This window comes from Conger conger, chromosome 12 (genome assembly GCF_963514075.1).
Source record: "Conger conger chromosome 12, fConCon1.1, whole genome shotgun sequence".
Lineage (NCBI taxonomy): Eukaryota > Metazoa > Chordata > Actinopteri > Anguilliformes > Congridae > Conger > Conger conger.
The window spans coordinates 35,968,883-35,989,128 of NC_083771.1; the positions used below are offsets into that span (position 1 = coordinate 35,968,883).

Sequence of the window (20,246 nt, forward strand, 5' to 3'; positions counted from 1 at the left end):
GGGATCCGACTTTTGGTCGGCTCTCGTGACTCGCGAGAATTCGGCATACAGTTTACTCGCCTATGGAACTGTTTGCTATTCGTGCACGAATGTTGTGCCAAAACTTCAATCTGAAGTAACCAAAATCAAGAAAATATTGCTTTTTATTCAATTATATCAGAAGGCAGTAATTATTACGGGGTTGGAGCAACTGAATTTATTAACTATACGGATAAGCGGAGCTGGGAGGTACGGGGAGGTGTGGTGGCACCGGGACCCCACTACTTTACCTTATCTTGCTCGGCTTAATAGTGATAACATTAGGAGCTTATGTACTTATATTTGCCAGCTACATATGCTGTATGTACCTAACATATTGACATATTGTAGCCTATACTGCGATCAAAATACGGTGATTTAGTAATCTTTGAAGATTCATGTGGAATCAATAATAGCGGGATTTGAAAGGGTCCTGTTACCACTGGAGCCTGCCTCCTGAGGGTTGCCAGGTTTTACACATATTTCCATCCCAAAATGTTCTCAAACCCCGCTCCAAATGACTACCGCAAATATAATGTTCCATTTAGGTATTTCAAGTGGATAAATGAGATCATATTTTCTTAATTTCCCCTCATTTTTAAAGTTTTTGTTTGTTTTAACAGCAAACTATCAACAGCAAAGCACCTTGAAAGCTGTTACATTATTTTAAAATAACCTATGCTGAACTGAGTTTAGTATGTACTTTAGAATCTATTTTATTACTATGACCCTACCAGTAAATAGCTACACACCTTCCTCTCCACAGCTTCTTTTTATAGAATGAGCACACACACACACACACACACACACACACACACACACACACACACACACACACACAATACAACTATTAAGACAATTCATATATTTCTTAATTTTCCATCCTGTTTTTCATTTTAACCGCAAAATGTAACGTGACTGTTTTATTTTTTATTTAACTTTTTGTGCATATTGATCAAGGGTGCTGTAAGAAACCCCCCAAATACACCAAAAGGCGGAAGTTTCCGAGAGGTGATACGTGTAGTCTGACCAATGCTACTGGAACAGGGTTAATTTAATTTTCGTTTATCTGACTCCAAAAGATAAGTTCAACTGCTCTTCTGTTCAAACAGTTCAACAAAAGGAACTGCAAATGTCCGCCAATAGTGTGTATCTATTTGTAGACGCGGACGTGCCTGTGGCCTGTATAGCCTACAATTATACACTCAGTATGTATCTTGTGACGGCACTGGTGTATAGGCGAGTAACTACGGGGTGCAGGTATCCTAGGTTGTCTATGTCTGTTAGGACTCTAAACTGCTAAGTGTGCAGTGGTGCGAGCCAAGAGGATGCAGATTCAAATTAATACAATTTATTAAACAATGCATTGCAGAAATAGAATTACAATGTGTTACAAGAATTGCAAGTTGTAATATGAATGGCTATACGCAAATAGTGCGCAGGAGATCATATTAGCGAGTCTCCTCGAACCATTCCACGTTCCCCTCTATATACCCAAGGTTTACAGGAAAACAACAAATCATCAAATAAAGAGTCATAAGATGGCGGTAACAATGTTTCTGCTGATGTTATCTCTGTATGTCCAACAAACCTGGTTAAACTTTGTATTACAGCTGGATGCTGACTCACAGGTAACTTGCATTACCTGTGGTTTATCAACATGGTCAACACAGTCTGTTTCCTTTTGGGGGTCTGCAGAGAGGCACACTTTTTCCCTACAGTGCCAATAATTCTGGAAGCCACTGTATAATGAGAAAAGTACTGGTCATAGCATTAATCCTTTCAGAATACCATATTTCATCACTGAGTAGCCAAACTCTATTATTTGATCATATTGTTATGTTAAAGGTACAATAGGTAATTCCAGACTTCTAACGGTCAAGAGAGGAATTACAGCAACAAACGCGCTCAAACCATAACACTGTTTATCCCAATCCCTTCTCTTTGAATGTGCTGACATTGAAACACAACTGGCTCTGGCAATTAGAACCAATTTTCAACCTATGAGCTTGAATTATTATATGATGTTTTGGTACAGAGTGCCGGCCTGTCAGCTGCATATTTTGAAACCCGAATTTAAGGACTGTAAACACTGGCAGTCAACATGTCAGTGAGCCTTTTTCAATGATAGGAAGGGATTGGTCTTGTAACAATGTTTTAACACAAAACTCTTACATATTGTACCTTCAACAAACAGAATGATCTGATGTGAGTGCCTGCCCTTGAAGTCTATAAAGCTACCCTCATCATGCCATGCTCTGCCTTAAATTAAAGCCATTTATTCAAGACCATTAAACGATTTTGTGGTGGCAGAGCTGGATGGACAACCACCATCTAAAGCTCAACCCAGCTAAGACTGAAATTATATTTATCCCTGCCATTACCTCTCCCCATCTGGATCTCTCCATTTCTACATTTCCCTAGGGGATACCACACTCACACCATCACCCTGTGCAAGGAACCTCGGCGTGGTGATGGACAGCAGACTGTCCCTCTCCGAGAACATTGCAGCGGTAACCCGGTCATGCAGGTTCTTCCTATACAACATACGGAGAATCCGCCCCTTTCCCCCCCCTACTCGACCCAGCTCCTGGTCCAAGCCATGGTTTTGTCCCACCTAGACTACTGCAATTCCCTCTTGGCTGGCCTCCCAGCATCCGCAATCAGACCCCTCCAACTTATCCAGAATGCAGCAGCTCATCTGGTCTTCAACCTTCCCAAATACTCACATGTCACCCCCCTGCTTACTTCCCTCCACTGGCTGCCTGTCATGGCTCACACCAAATTCAAAACATTGGTGCTAGCCTTCCAAGCAGTTAAGGGGTCTTCCCCAGCTTACCTCCAAAAAATCATCAGACCCTACACCCTTGCCAGACCTCTTCATTCGGCCTCCACAGGCCGCTTGGCACCTCCCCCTCTCCAAACTTCCACCTCACGCTCACGACTGCTGTCTGTTCTGGCTCTACGGTGGTGGAACAAACTCCCCGTTGAGGTCCGAACAGTAGAATCTCTTCTCATCTTCAAGCGTAAACTGAAGACTCACCTCTTCAAGCAGCACCTCTCCCTGTCCCTCCCTACCTCCCTGTAAACCTTAATGTTGTCTTTTTGTGATTTACTTGTGTATCAGGATGTTTTAGTTTGGCTAGGTAAGCAGTGTTTGGCTAGTTAAGGGGTTTGCTCATGCATTTGCGTGTTGCGATATTATAAAAAAATACAAAAAATAAAATAAAAATCAAATAGGCCCTGGTCCTAATCTTTGTTGTGCAGGTAGCCGTTGAAATTGTACTTCCCTCTAGGGTCTTTCAGCGCACTTATCCCTGGTTATGGGTATGCACTTTGCACTTTGTTGTACGTCGCTCTGGATAAGAGCGTCTGCCAAATGCAATTAATGTAATTTTGTCTATTGCAGTAGATGGCTGCAATATGAAGTTGTTACTCTATTTCTTTTCTCACAATCAGAAATATTTTGCTTGATACTTTTGACATAAATTCAGACACATACAACCACACCCACATACACAGCCATGCACTCACACAAACACACACACACACACACACACACACACTCACTCACACACAACAAATAAACAATAATATAAACTAGACACAGTTTTGTGCGGCACAGATGCATGACTCTTGTTTTTATTGCTGAAAATATATTTTGTACTAAAATGATGATTAAATATCTTTTTTTCAATTGGTAAAAACAGTTATGAAGCATTCGAACCCAGTAGCAATTAATCAAGCCTATTAAAGGACCACAAGTGTATTCTTGCTAATTTCCTGGTGCGCATACTGTATGTAAAGAGATCCATTTGATACTGGTGGTGTAACACTACCCAAGCTTTTCTGGGGTTCCTCTGGCTTTCTGTGGGAACTGCTAACCTTGTTTTATTGGCTGTTTCAATGTGTCTGTTTACCATTGTAGCTAGGCAACACGAGTAGCATGGTCATGGTGCAGGTTGTCTCCAGCTTACAAGCTGCTGAAAGCTGATGTGTGAGCTTATATCTTCTTCCATTGACTTTGTAACTTGCTGAATTCACACTAGGTAGATAATTTGTTCATTTTAAATATTCCTGTTTTGACTATAGAATAAAGTAAATAAATTGTCACATGGTAGGCACGATGCTGCCATTTGATAGACAACTTGATAAAGTTGTGAAGTGTTTTAATTTTTGCTCTTGCTCTATAGATATGTGAAATGGCTTTAGCCAGTGGTCATTGGCTTGACAAGGAAATCAAAGGAGAACCACCAAGTCCCAGGTAAATTTCTAAATGTTTTCAGAATTGTATTAGTTTTTGTTTTTTTTAATGACAATTCAATTAGCTGCTGGAAGCATATACTTTACTAAAGGCAACAATTAATTTCTTTAGCCAAAGTAATGGTGTCATCTACATCTTAATAGATTCAGTGCAAATTTTTCAAATATGTGGGAATACATGGGAACCTAAAGTTCAGTTACAATATCATTGATCACTTTACGTTTAATGGGATACCTGATTAAGGGGAAAGCGTAAGACATTATCAAAGATTTTGTATTTTTTTTAGCTATACACAATTTACCAATAATATGCTTAAATCAAAGACATATTTTAATAGTCATACATTGTCTTTCTCGTATCTACATCTAGATATGGTCATGCTATTGCTGTAGCAAGGAATGTAGTGTTCTTGTTTGGAGGCGTTTCAACAATGAACTCCCTGGTAAGCTAATATATATATATTAAACAATATGATATTGTGATTCAAATATATATGGCTTATATAATTGTGAGCTAAGATTTAACAAGCCAGGGCATTTCAATAATAAACGTACAGTCACCGAGCACTTTATTAGGAACATTTTTACTTTATTACACCAACTTATTCATGAAATTATCTAATCAGCCAATTGTGTGGCAAGAGTGCAATGCATCATGTAGATATGGGTCAGGAGCTTCAGTTAATGTTCACATCAACCATCAGAATGGGGAAAAATGTGATCGTAGTGACTTTGACCGTGCAATGATTGTTGGTGGCAGATAGGGTGGATAGGCTACAGCAGTAAAAGTCTAATAAATACCTAATAAAGTGCTCACTATGTGTATTTTTTATACAATTTATTTCTATCTAGATTTTAGACATTCATTGAGAGTGTTATGATATATGATACATATGATACATAGGTAAATTGTGTAATTATGTAAAGGTATAGCTGAAAAGAAAAATAATATCTACAGCTGCTACAGTAGTTAGACTGCAGGTGAACAAGCTTTACATTGGACACTACAGATGTTAGCTAACATGGGTTAACTGAAACAGATTAATAACTGGTTATTTTAGTCTATGAAAATGTGTCTTAATAACATAGCTAGGAAACTATTCTGTCAGGAAGCTGTTGCTACTGTAACATTAGATACATTAGATGCATGTATCCTTTCCCTTAGAGAAAGGATACATGTGCTTGTGCTTGCTGTATTGCATAGCCTCTGCTGCCTCCCTCTGATAGCTGGCTGTAATATTTATCTAAATTGATTCTCTATGAAAACCATAAACCCTTTACGGAAAAACAATAATGTCACAAATATACTGGTATGGATTTTTGGCACACAATCTGTCTTAAGCATCTAGATGTATTGGTTTGTACAACAAGCTTTCCCTACCTTTTTTATTAAAAGTCAATGCCCTCAGAAAAAAAGCATAGTTTTATTACATTGATGTTTGCCACAGCAAGGGGAAAACTACTACGAACATTCCCCCATGAATCATGCTTGCAGTGTACTCTCCCCACATGGTAATGTGCATGCGTGCATAAATGCCTCTCGTTTTGAGTTTGCTGTAATACATAGAGGCAAAGGCAGTTATATTGAATGATGCACTCATGTTATCCTTCACTTCAAGTTTTACTATATCACAGATTAATGAAAGAGTACACTTTTAGTGAAGCTACAGTACATTTAGTTTTCTATAGTTCTAGTTATTGATAGGTAGTAGAATATGGCTTCTTGTTCAGATTAGCCTTTTATACCTGATATACCCACATTTTTATGATAGTTCTAGTTCCACATATGTGATGAAGATAAGCACAGTTCTGTTTATCTACTGTAGTAATTTAGAATTTTGGGCAATACAACAGCTATGGAGCTATGTCTGTTCTTCTTCTTCTTCTTCTTCTTCTTTGTCTTACTCTTCTTATTATTCTACAGGTGAATACACCAGTGTATTTGAATGATTTATACATGCTTACTGGTAAGCAGCATTTTATATTTCACAGAAACACTTCAAATGAATGGAAGTTTGGTTCATGATAATAATTCCAGCAGTATAAATGTGCTTTTGCAGGATTGTCACTTGGGCATTTATAGTATTTAAGAACCTTCTGAGATCATTGTAAGAAATATGGGAAGAAACTTATTGATGATAACTCAACTATTATTTCATTACATTAAAAAAAAAAAATGGGCAATTGTCATAAAATAGATATTGTAGATATCAAAAAGTCACATTAATTCATTCATTTTCTCTTCACTACTAAATATTCAGTGCTTTTTACATTACATTTCATGACATTTTATTTAGCAGACACTTTTATCCAATGCGATATACAAAGAAGTACATACTAAGGTCATTGACTTCAGAACAGCTTTTCACCCATGAACTGTAGATTCCCTGTACATTTCTCATTCAAACACAGTTGTATTTCATATTTTTAGTTACAAATACAAGCATAGTCTGGGAAGTGATGCCTCAAAATGGACAAATACCACCTGCTAGAGAAGGACACAGTCTTTGGTAAGTGAAGCAGAATCATGTGTGGCACATATAATCCCCATAGCATTCTGGTATGAATGAAAATCCCATGTTCTAATATTGTTATGGGCCCTTGTCACTCAAGGCCCGAGTATCATCCTCATCATCCTGTCCCTAATGTCTGTGAATTATGTATACTTTATGCTGAATAATGTTGTCCAACCCTTTTGTCGATTTGGACATTTTACCGAATATTTCACTTGAAGTACCTCGTAGTGAAGAGTGACTAACTGCAATTATCAGGCTATATAATGTTTGTTAGAACTGCAACATCAGAGTTACTCTTTACACATGGCCTCATTTATGAAGCGTGACGGTAAATCCTTCAGAGATGCATGTACACAAATAATGTGGGTTTCATCAAAGTTTTTGGATATAATGTAAATTCAATAAAACATGTGAACATAGTTTGCTATAAATAGGTCATATAAGTCATAGCTTAGACCTATCATGGGACGACTTATACATATAGTCATAACTTAGACCTTTGCTAAGGCTGACCTCTCTTACATTTACATTTATTGCTTTATTAGAAGATTTGGCGCATGGCATAGGCTAGGTTTTCCGTCCTCAGTTTCTTGGGGACTGGCCCAGGACAGTGAAAACATATCGCTGTCATCCTCCTGGGTAATTCCAGACAGTGTCTCTCCTATAATTTTATAACTTGGCCTCCAGTCATGCCTAACCACTCCGCTAGCTGTGCCAATGTCCACGATATACCACGGGTTCTCATTCCATAACGCTTAAATAAATGAATGTACATTTCAGAAACAAATGCATGCAGATTAATGTGTTAAAAGGAATGCATCCAACTGAGTGATATGTTAATTTTCTGTTACAGTATAGTTAAAGGGAAGCTCTACCTTTTTGGTGGCTCATCAGTTCCACAAGCCAGAGAATGTCTCCCAGGAGTCTATTGCTTTGACATTGGTAAGGCAATGCAAGGTTGTATGCAAATACATGTCTAACAATGAAGATTTTAAAGCCATCGATATTGGATCTTTTAGAAAATAAAACCTAGCAAAATGAAATAACTCTGGCTACTGTATAATGAGGCCCATATGTATTATGTATCAAATTATAGAAAAGGTGGTATGTTAGGTTTTATGCTCTTTTCGTTATGCATCAGTATTGAGGATAAAAAAAAGTGAACAAACAGTACTGTATAGATCATTCCTGAGCTTAACCTCTCTTTCTAGTCATGTGTCTCACCTGTCAGGCTGGTCAAGGCAGGCGTAATACTGGGACATGGGGAGCTTGCTGACAGTATGTCTCAAAAAGAGCCCAGCCATTTAACAATACAACAATGTCACTGCACTGAGTACTGGGAGACCAGGAAGCTTCCAGCTCTGGAAAGTACATTCTATGAAAAATTCTCCCCAGTAATTACTGTCCTGTATCTGACCAGAGCTTCTTACATGGGACAACTTGAAGACAGGCGGAGTTTCGATGAGAACCTTAAAGCACAGCTCGGCAGCTTTGGGTGACAACATCTATGTCTTTGGGGGGATTCTGGATGGTGTTGCCAGAGATGATCTTCTGATGTTTAATACAGGTCAGGGAAGCAAGTCTTAGTCTCTGTATTAACAGAGTACGTAATGATGCATAAATGATGCAAAAGATTTAGAAATGGAGCATGACTTGAAATATTTAAATGCCATTGTTTACGTCTAGAGTCATAAACAGTGAGATTACCGGAACAGAATTTTCATTTTTTGTTAAACAATTGACCAAAAAATGAAGGTAATGTTTTGGCCAAATTGGCCAATTATGAAAGTAAGACACACGCTGAGAGGCTGATAGTGATCAGAATTTAGAACCTACTCTCGTGATTAAATGTCTCATATTATAATGTAACATGAAATGATATTAGTGAAAGTTCTGATTGCAACCATGTCCTCTTCTCAAGTGTCAATGACCTGGGCTCCAATCAAGACTACAGGGCTTCTGCCACTTGCACGGTATTTATTCCTCTGAAAGTAAAAGCTATTTCTGAAGTGCTTCGTCTGAATAAATAGTAAAATAATAATAATAATAATAATAATAATACAATTCAATAATGCTCTGAAAGCTCCTACTCCTTCTGCACTGAATAAAATGAACAGGTACAGTATCTATGTAGTCTTTAAATTTGTTCAATTAATTTTTCCGGAGGAGTAATAATTTTGCACTTCAGACATAACAATTAATATTGTCTAAGTAAAAAAAGTACATTAACCCATTTCCATTTTGCCACCTTTGATTATCATAATCATAACAACAACAACAATAATAATAATAATAATAATAATAATAATAATAATAATAATAATAATATAATAGTACGACTGCGGCAAATCGGTGGACTATTGCTACTGTTGCTAGGCACCTTGTAATACATAAAGACAATGATAAACCGTATCATGTGTGTAACCATAAAGGCTATATGATATAATAGTAGCAATATATCATCTTGATGTAGTTTTCTATGAGGACTAGCTGCTGTGGTATTTTCCAATGCACTGTATAAGGAATGTGTTGCCATGGTGGAGAAGCCCCAGCAAGTAGTGGTGTCATGGTCTTGTGAAAGTAATTTTATGGCCATCTGTCTCTTATTTTAACTCTCACTGCACTTGGCATACATACCTGTTTTAATTGGAACAAGTGTACATTCATTCTACACTCTGCCCATTCCCTCTTTTCTGTACTGACAGAAAAAGGCACATCAATGTATTGCTGCTAACTCTGACGTTTCAATACATTATATTGCAATACATGTAAAGTCACATTTGTAACTGCTCCTATTGAAGATAATCAACAAAAATCAATATTTTAATACTTTAAATACTAGGATTGTATGGCCTACAATGTCATAATGTCATTGACTAGGGACAGCATTGTGCAGACCCCCTTAACTGCATTGTATATTACTGTCCAGGTTATTTTTGCTCTTAATTTATTTTGCTTCTAAATTATTATTCCTAAACTTTCTCCCCAGATTTAACCACAATTTTGCAGTAGTCAATGAGCAGCTCTACTTGGTTGGAGGTTGCTCAGTTGATGGCTGCTTCTTCAAAGATGTTCATATCTTGAATACAGGTAATTTCTGGTGAATTACCATACCTTGAAATAGGAGTATAATAATGGTAGAATGATCCTTTATTTGGAATAAGTAAGCTAGAAATGTAGATGATAAATGATAGAAAACTGATTTGTTTAATTAAGTATGAAATGAGTTGCCAAGTCAAGTATACGCAGTTAGCTGGCTAACTAATTAATGACAAATTCTGGTTATAGCATCTAATGTTAGCATCTAGCTAAAGAAGCTGTTCTCAGAGCAGTGATGTGGCCCCAGGCTGAAATAAAATCTTAACCACGCTGTGGCTGAGACCTCTGCACCTTAGCATCTTACAATAGAGAGTCATGGAACAGGGTACTCCCCATCTCAACACAGAAACACAATTTACCTTTGCAGCTTAGCTACTAGACACAGTAAAAAGAAGCAGAAACAGCTCGCTACTCAGGTTTAGGTGGATGTATGGTGTGCATTAAAAACTAATAACTGCATTATGAAATGTGAATTAAATTACTGATATCTGTTCTAGGGACCCTGGTGTGGCAGAAATGTGAAGTGAAAGGAGAGTTCCCTCCTACCTGTGAAGGTCAAACTCTCTCAGCCCACCATGACAAGGTAGAGGCATTGTAAAAAGCATGCTGATACTGTGGTCATAAATAATCCATTCTCATTGTATTCACTGCATAGCCTATAGCAAACAGACATGTACTCATACATTTCATGAGATCTAAAATTGATACCACACACCTTAGCATTAGATTAAATTATCTCTGAGATAAGACAATTGGCGCCCATATGTAGTCATTTGTAGTGTAGTGGTTAATGTAGTCATTGATGTCGTCACCCACCTGAGATAAAGTGTAATTGTGCAATCCAGCGAAAATTAAACTTTGCTGTGGACAATGGGCTGTTGAGTCTGGGCTGAAAAAGCATGCCAATCCAAACGTTCTTTGCTGAAACATCATTTTGGGAGGCTAAAATGAAAGACAAAGGGAAAAGAATGAAATACAGTTGACTTACATAAGAATTTATAAAAGCAGTTTGTATGCTGAGATTGTAGATTCTGGCTTTTAGCCAAAGACAAACAGAATGTCATCTCTGATCCAAAATTTACAAAAACTGCTGAGTAGTAATCTAGTCTATTAGTACAGCATTGCAAGTCTTTATGCTAGGAATCCCTCCTAGACCAGTATTTGAACCTGTAGTAGAACTGAGTAGGTGATAATTACCGCTGGGCCACAGGGAGACTCAGGAAACGGGAATAAGTCCAGTAAACCACACAACAACGGATGTAGGCAAAATGAGTACTTTACTAGAAGGATAGTTGAAGTAAGCAGGCAAAAGGTCTTAACCAGGATCAGACCATTAACATCAGCAAAAATAGGTACAAAAATCCACAGGCAAAAATCGGAATCCAATAACAGGTACATGGTCAAAAGCTACTTAGAGAAATGCAAGGTAAACTAACTAACGCACACAAATGCATACACGCACACGCACATGCACACGCACATGCACAATACACACAAAACCAAAGCAAACTCAAGTGCTTGATAACACAAAAGGCCATACCTTGGAGAAATCCAAGGTAAACTAAGAAATGCACGCACATGCAGGTGCGTCTATGGAACTATATATTCTTTATTTAAAAAATCTATACATTATTTATGTGGAAAGGCAGAATCTTTGTATTATTAGAATTACATTTGTGTTTATTTTTTATCTTACACAATGTAGGACATTTACTTGTTTGGAGGAAAATTCCTCAGTGAAAATGGAGTTGTAACTTCAACGAATGAAATACACAAGTTAAGCATTGGTAAGTCAAGTGAGATCACTTAAGAAATAATTTTCACATTCCCTGAATTCAGATACATTTATGTGCAGGACTTCACCTAATGGCAAAGCATTATACAGTTGGAGGCTATGCTATTCCAAAGTCTGAATTTGTTAACCTGCTTTAAAAGAGGAATTTGTAGTTTTTTTTACCAATAAAATGCTATATAAAAATTATATCTGTGTGAAATTCTAGTGTATTGAACCTGCATGCTATAATTTCCATGCTACTGTGGAATTCACTCAGGTGAATTAATATGTATCCCAACAAAGGCTCATATGCTGAAATGGCAATAATAAACCAGTCATTTTTTCTCTCTCTCTCTCTCTCTCTCTCTCTCTCTCAGCAAAAATGAAATGGAAGGTTCCACTGTATGTGGGGATTCCTCCAGCCAATCGCCATGGCCACACAGCACTCATCATTCACAGCCATGTGTGTGTCAGAGGTGGAGGGGGGAAGGGGGGGTGGAATCATATTGGACTTATTCTGTCACTTTCAGTGATTACAGATGTTACTCTGATGTAAGGCCTGAGTACTGGTCAAAGGTGTAAGGCAGTGTGCTTGAACTGAGATGCACAGACCTGACATCCTGTTAGAAAACAGCCTTGTCTGCAATATTTTAGATAATACGCAACTTCTTGCATTGACATGGATTCCAGGTTTTGATTCTCAGAGTCCAAGAAATAGACCTTTCCTAATCTGGTTCTTCTTCCTGTCCTTTAATGGACCCACCCCAACATACACTGTCCAGCATATTTATTCATTACTTCTTTTATATCTGTCAAGAGTATATACTATAGTGTTTCACTGACTGATACTGTGCTGTTTGCACTGTAACGATCCCTTTAAATACGGAAATTGATATGCAGTACTTTTTCTTTTGTTTATTAGCTTTATGTGTTTGGAGGCAAAAATGACGTTACAGAATTCAACGACATTAAGATTATGAAAATAATCACCCCCTCAGAAAGACAGCCAGGTAAATCTATTTTTACCTTTCTTGATTCCTTGATTCCTGGTTTCATGACAGAAAGCATCAGCTGGGTGCACTCACAAAGGCTCAATTATAACATTTATTGTTCAGGCTCATTGTTGCTGAATAGGTTGTGCATGAACGCTGTCAGTGCTGTGTATCACTAATTTGTCACATAGATCATTTGTGAGGTAAAAAGTGATCCAAAGCTTAAATCCCCAATAAGTTAACTTTGTACACTGTATTCATGTCACAGTTATACATGTGTGAATAGGCTGGAAGAAGTGTGTGAGTGTGTGTGAGATTTCTTTTTTTAGTTTTTATTAATAGAACAAATTGGTTTTGTGTCTTATTTACCTTGCTTGCATGTTCTACACTGTAAAGTACTTAGTTTACTGTATCTGTGAACTTCAAAAGACATATTTGAAAATGGGTCTGGTATTAAGCCTTTAAACTATACAGATAAGTGGAATAATAAAGGAACCATAGGCTTCTAGAATGATGTATTCTACTGGTACCTTATCTGTTTTATTATAGGTTTCGAAGCGAGATTTGTTGACTAAAGGACAATTGTTCAGTGTTGCCTTGTCTACTATGTTGTGGGAGTAGCGAGCTGTACATTTTGTTTTTCAAAGATGGGGACTGTTGCACAATTTCACCTGTGCTCATTTCTCAATCTCTTCTGACCAAGATAAAGAACCAAGGACAAATGATGACAAATAATTACTGCCTGATATTTCAGATCAATAATCTTGTATATCCATGATAGTCTGTTTTTCCTCCATATTCTCAAAGTAATGAAAGAGATCCTGTCTGAATTTGGAATCCAAGGTATTAGTAATGCGTGAGTATCTTTATCTGTTTCACCTTTACATCCTTGCACCTAAGACCTTCAAGGCAAATGAGAATGTAACTAGGCTAGCCTATCCACTTAGAGGTTTTAACACGTTCTGTATTCGGAGATGGTTTTCTGCATACCACTGTTGTAAAGTTCTTTTTGCACACATTTCTTTGTTGTTTTGTAAGCCGAATGGGATGTAAATCATTTTGCAAATTCTCTTACAGTATGAATTGAAAATTCTTGCTTAATGTGCATGTGCATAACAAATGTAGGTTTTCTGCAATTTCTATTTTGTCTTCTTCAAAGATTTGCACCAACCAAGGTTCCCAATGTGAAGTATGAACTGAGTGAATCTCCATTTCCAGCAAGAATGGAAGCATTGCCTCATGTTCAAGTAAGTGAAGGCAATCACTGTATACCCACTGTTACCAAAAGTAATACGTTTTATTTAAGCATCTCGAACTGGTAGAGTAGGCCAACTGGAAAACGTGGAGGAATCTTGAACCAAAGAAAATTTCCCTTTTTCATTAAGGCAATACCATTTTCTCTAAACATCCCTATTTGACTTTTTGAGTGTTGAGTGGGTGTATTATACATCTATTTTTCATTTCTAGACAACAGACCACAAAGATTTCAGCATTGCGCGTAATGAGGCCTTGAATATGATCCATAAAGCATTCTCCATGCTGGTATTTTCAAAAGCTGGACTGGTACAGTATATCAGTTTTTGCACCTATTCTGGTCTCAGGTATCCAAATGCCTACCTACATATTTGAAAACACTAAAATCTTATGCTATGAGCAAAGGGGCGAAAGCTCTAAATGCTGTCTGTGTGCCTGAAGATTTAAATGAGCCTATGCATGTGTAAAATATACAGTATATTGCTGATTTACAGTGGCTTTGAAAGTATTCAGACCCCGTCACGTTTTGCACACGATAACACGTTGGGCCAGATGTACTAAGCTTTTTCTGATGACACAGGTGTGACACATTCTGTCTAGGACAGGTGTTGGATGTATGAAAGTAGCGCACAAGGCTTGAACCGCAGTATGCCATCTATGTGAATAATTTTAAGGTGTGCTTCTCTTCTTAATCCATATGCATTTAAGAATGGATCGTGCAAATCAAGGATATTATCAGTGTGGCCAGTGGCTAACAGGGCTAAGCCTTCCCTATCTTTTGAAGAAAAACACAGGAAAATATGTTTTTAAAAATGACCCTTGTGTAGGTCTCATTCTTAATCTTGTTTCATATCAATAAATGAATTGAAGCGGTTTAGTTTAAATGATGATGAAACCAAAAACAACAGCACCATCTAATGTTCATAAGAAAAACATAGGGTATGACAAATATTTTAGCTACAGGGCTACTTGATAGAGAGAGACACAGACCATATTAGAGTGACCATTGGATTCTTGGTCACCTCCCTGACTAAGGCCCTTCTTGCCCGGTTACTCAGTTTGGCCAGACAGCCAACTCTTGGAAGAGTTGTGGTGGTTCCATACTTCTTCCATTTCACAATTATTGAGGCCAGTGTGCTCCTAGGATCAGCTTTATAAATGGTTGTATACCCTTGCTCTTATCTATGCCTCACTACAATTGTATCACAGATGTGTACAGAGTTCCTACTTCATGACTTGATTTTTGTCCTGACATGCAGTGTGAATTGTGGGACCTCATATACACAGGCGTGTGCCTTTCTAAACCATGTCCAATCAATTCAATCTGCCATAGGTAGACTCCAATCAAGTTCTAGACACATCTCAAGGATTATTAAAGCAAACAGGATGCACCTGACCACAATTTCGAATGCCACAGCAAAGAGTCTGAATACTTAAGTAAATGAGAGATTTCAGTTTTTCATTTTTAACACATTTTTAACCATTTTTTAACACAAATGTTTATTGAGGTTAGATTGATGGGCAAAAATAGCAATTTTATCCATTTAAGGTCTGAATACTTTCTGAAGCCGCTCTATGCAAGTACTGGAATTGTCCATTTTTTAAAACTTGGTTATGTTAGTTGTCTTCCTTAGAGTTACATAAACATTTTAATGACCTATAACATTGTATAAATGTCTGTCTAATTGACGTGATTATTTCTTGAACTGTTTACTCTGTCGGAATCTAGTGAAAAGGCAAAGCTCAGTCAAGCTGCTGTCGCACTGCAGTATGAGAGAGAAGCGTACAATGCTCATCACCAAAAACAGCAGCAGGTGAAAACTGTGTTGAGTAATGCTACTGTGTAATTACAGTACTGTGCAGAAGTCTTAGGCACCCTAGACTTTATTATATATATGTTTATATTTGTCTGTGTATTAGTATAAAATAATAAATTTGAGATTTTCAAATATTCATTTTCCAAAAGATTTAATTTTACCGAGACATTTGTGTATTTCATTAAAAAAGTAACATATTACTGTAAGCAATTGACTACATTTTACATAAAAACTTGATCAAGGCTGTCTGAGATCAGAAGCAAGGAGCCAACCAAAATCTGCAGAAGAACTGTGGCAAGTTCTCCAACATGCTTGGAACAACCTCCCTGCTGAACTGTAGGACAGCGTTGGCTATCTCAGAGAAGCGATGCCGTTTTAACACCAAAGGGTGGTCACAAAAAAATATTGATTTGATTCAGTTTTGAACTATTCTGCCAAATTACTAAAAATGTAGTGTAAAATGTATAGTACGTTTATTTAGGACCTTTCATTGAAAATTTTTTGAAAGAATCTTATCTGCACCGATAAGGTTATACAGGTGCCTAAGACTTTTGCACAGTACTGTATATCATCTCTCTCACCTTCCTGTCGCTCTTAAACCAAACTCAGTTCTACCCAGAGCCACTGCAAACACAAACATCGCAAAGCCAACCTTGTAATAATACTGTACATACAATGCATACATATAATACAATGATCATAATGCAGCACAAGGCAAGCGCATTCATTACACAAACTCAATGGAAAATATGTATTAATGTATTAATAGTGAGTTATTTTTTTAATTACAAGACTGTTGGAAATTCAATATTTTCCTGGATAAATACTGTATATGTTAATGTTTGTGCTTCCAAAATAGTATTTCAAATTATGTGTACAATAATGTACAATAATTTGGGCCTTTGTACGATCAATAATTGAAAAAGTACGACAATTTAGACATGTCATAGTTTCATTTTCTTTGATAATAGTGAAATGGTATGGAATTTCGATTCAACCTGATTATTCATGTTATGTCATCTATGTCAATTATGTTTTTGGGGAAACTGACTCTGTATCTGCCATAAATTATCCAATCACATGAGATCCTCCCTTGAGTTCTTGAGTCTTTGAAGGATTATTTGGTTTTAGGCATCTGGCAACGCTTCTTCTGCCTATTATGCCATTTGCAAGCTTGACAATGATGCAGAGGAATCAGTTGTGGGTTCTCCTTTTGCAGGAACTTCAGGAAATGTTGGAGAGACACAAGGCCCAGAATGAAGCCTGGCTACGGGCCCGGGCAGAAGAGAATGACAGGGAGAGAAAGGAACTGTGCAGACTGAGGGTGCGCACCAGTATGCCCACTGCCAGCAGCACTGCTGGAAAGCAGACTGAACATACTGTTGTGACTGGATTGGAATGTCAAACTGTTACCTGCACATTTATGCAAATGTGGGCTATTTTAAGATTTTCAAAAATGCAATTTTTTAGGTTCAGGCCAGAACAGCCTGAATTCTACATGGCAAAGATTCAAACGAGGTGTTGGAAACATCCCTTTGGGATTATGCTCCATGCTGACTCAATAGCATCACGCAGATTGTTTGGCAAAACATTCATGCTGAAAACCTACAGTTTTTTCTTATCACAAAGTAAATTAGAGTAAATCAAATGCTCAATAACAATAATAAATAACAATAAATTGTTTTACAACTGATATGATGTTTTGTCCATATAGGAGGATGCACTGCTGGAGCAGGAGAAACTAAAAGAAGAGCAGAAGAACATTCACAAACGAAGTGAACAGCTTCTCTCTATCATGCAACAGTTCAAAGGCATGTAAAGCCACTGTCTTCACCACATTCTCACTGTTAACATCAAGACTGAATAAGTGGTGTGCTTGACCACAATCTATGGGGTTGATAATGCACAGATTTTCTAAAACCAATGTGTGTTTTTGTCCATGTCTTAAAGTTGAAATATAAATTAGTTAAAATATAAAATAGTTAGATTTTTAACTGTGTTTAACTGTGTATGATTGTTTTCAGCAAATGTACTTGATTGGTATGAATGGAGAAGGCTCCATTTGTGATAATCAGTGATTTCAATAACAAATAAATAACATAATTTTAAAGTCAAACAATTTATATTTATATGGTTGCGGTATATTGTTGTCATGGATAATAACGCTCAGTCTATGGCGAGCAGCAGAAGATTTCTTACTACTTTTATGTGGCCCATTGCTCGAGTTGCTTTATGTCAAACAGAGGAGGAATGTACCCATTTGACATTTAGATAATTACTTGACTGTCAATTAAATACTACAACAAATGCTAATGATCCAGGAAATTACAAATTACAAATAGAGTTCACCTTGATATATGTAATTCCAAGTCAACATTTTGTATTATCTGTATTTGTGCAAAACTGTGTTTGTGCGTGTGTGTGTTGTTATCACAGCTTTATTCATGCCTTTTATTTCACAACCTTGGTGATAATAAAGTTACGTCATACTTTGTGTTAAATGTACAGTGGGCTTCAGAATTATTGCTAAATATGCACAGAAAATGCTGGAAATTATTAAAAAATTAAGTTAAGCAATTAGTACATAAGCTTTATATGTGTAAAGCAGTATGCTTCATTAATAATGCAATGGAATCAACCAAAGTCTTACTTTTTTTTTTTATAAAACATGTATTTCCCCAAAGAACTTGTTCCACAATTATTGGCCCCCTGGTTTAATACTTTGTAGACACACCCCTGCTGAAAACAGCCATGAATCTTTTCCGATAATTTTTTATTTCCTGGTACCTCGTGATCTCAAATATTGCCCCTGGACCACTGGCAGCAAAACATTAATGACCCACCTCCATATTTAACAGTACATATGAGGTTCTTATACTTGTACGCATTCCATTTTGCCGCCAAAAAGTTTCCTTTTAGTTTCATCTGAACATACCACTCTCTTCCAGTCATAATTCTAAAGAGGTTTGGCAAACTCAAAGATGCTTGGTTTTGTTTATTGTGCTTATTAAGGGCCGTCTTGATCCAAAGAGTTTCTTAGTATGGAGATGCCATTTTACATGTTTGGTGACCCCAGTTCTCAAAGAATTCTTGTCTCATCAAGGGTCCAATGTATCAGATGAGCCTCAAACCATCCTGCTGCTGCCAGATATGCTGTAGATACTACAAGGGACATTTCCCCTGACTCATTTTCCTGTTGAACTCAATGGAATAATTGTTCAGGAGAAACAACCCTTGAAGCAGGATGGTGTGAGGCTCATCTGATACCTTGGACCCTTGATGACAGAAAGCCATTTAGCCAACAAATGTGTTCTATACTGTATCAGCATAATTTAGAGCCAAATCTAGTCCCCCTCCCCAATTCCCATAGAGATCAATTCAAATGCAAAGAGTTATAGTATCGCTTGTAGGAAAACCTAAGAACAAGATATCCAGACTCTGGTGAGGTTGATAGGTCACAGACATGAGGAAGTCATGCTATACAATGGATATGCAACCAAATACAAAACATGACTATTTTATTTGACATTATGTCAAATTATCTCAAACATTGAAATGGGGGGCTATGTGTAAGTGCTGTAATTACTACATGGTGTAACCAAAATGTATAAAAACATGGTTTAATAAAATATGAGAATCTGCACTTTGACCACATATGAATTGCTTGATTACAGTGGAAATAAAACATTAATAAAAAAATCAGAAATAGGCAAAGTGTATCCTAATTTTTGACTGGTAGTGTATTTTTAAAAGTGCCCTTTTTCTATATACTGTAGGTGGCAAGGTCATAAGTTTATTTTGAATATTGGGGGGTTGAAGTGGATCAAACCCTTGAACTACAACCCTCTAAGGGGATCCAGGGGCATGACTCCCCTACCTCTGCCCCCCAGGATATATATACAGTGCATCCGGAAAGTATTCACAGCGCTTCACTTTTCCCACATTTTGTTATGTTACAGCCTAATTCTAAAATGGAATGAATTCTTTTTTTTCCAAAAATTCTACACACAACACCCCATAATGACAACATGAAAGAAGTTTTTTTGAGATTTTTGCAAATGTAGTAAAAATAAAAAACTAAGAAATCACATGTACATAAGTATCCACAGCCTTTGCCATGAAGCTCAAAATTGAGCTCAGGTGCATCCTGTTTCCACTGATCAACCTTGAGATGTTTCTACAGCTTAATTGGAGTGCACCTGTGGTAAATTCAGTTGATTGAACATGATTTGGAAAGGCACACACCTGTCCCGATGGTCACTCTGTCAGAGCGCCAGCGTTCCTCTGTGGAGAGAGGAGAACCAGAAGGACAACCATCTCTGCAGCAATCCACCAATCAGGCCTGTATGGTAGAATGGCCAGACGGAAGCCCCTCCTTAGTAAAAGGCACATGGCAGCCCGCCTGGAGTTTGCCAAAAAGGCACCTGAAGGACTCACAGACCATGAGAAACAAAATTCTCTGGTCTGATGAGACAAAGATTGAATTCTTTGGCGTGAATGCCAGGCGTCATGT

At 37.4% G+C, this 20,246-nt stretch overlaps 1 protein-coding gene across 1 annotated transcript; it reads left to right on the forward strand.

Annotated features, from left to right (window-relative positions):
• The first annotated feature begins 3,992 nt into the window (after positions 1-3,992).
• Positions 3,993-18,234, forward strand: zmp:0000001301 (rab9 effector protein with kelch motifs). The gene is given in 20 exon segments (XM_061215828.1): positions 3,993-4,067; positions 4,212-4,282; positions 4,652-4,724; positions 6,206-6,248; positions 6,713-6,791; positions 7,651-7,739; positions 8,218-8,364; positions 8,719-8,770; positions 9,787-9,887; positions 10,394-10,479; positions 11,602-11,683; positions 12,048-12,133; positions 12,593-12,680; positions 13,470-13,518; positions 13,822-13,909; positions 14,130-14,203; positions 14,205-14,225; positions 15,646-15,730; positions 16,953-17,057; positions 17,448-18,234. Coding segments are annotated over 19 exon segments (1,515 nt in total). The 5' UTR covers positions 3,993-4,067; positions 4,212-4,220; the 3' UTR covers positions 17,553-18,234.
• Positions 18,235-20,246: the final 2,012 nt, after the last annotated feature.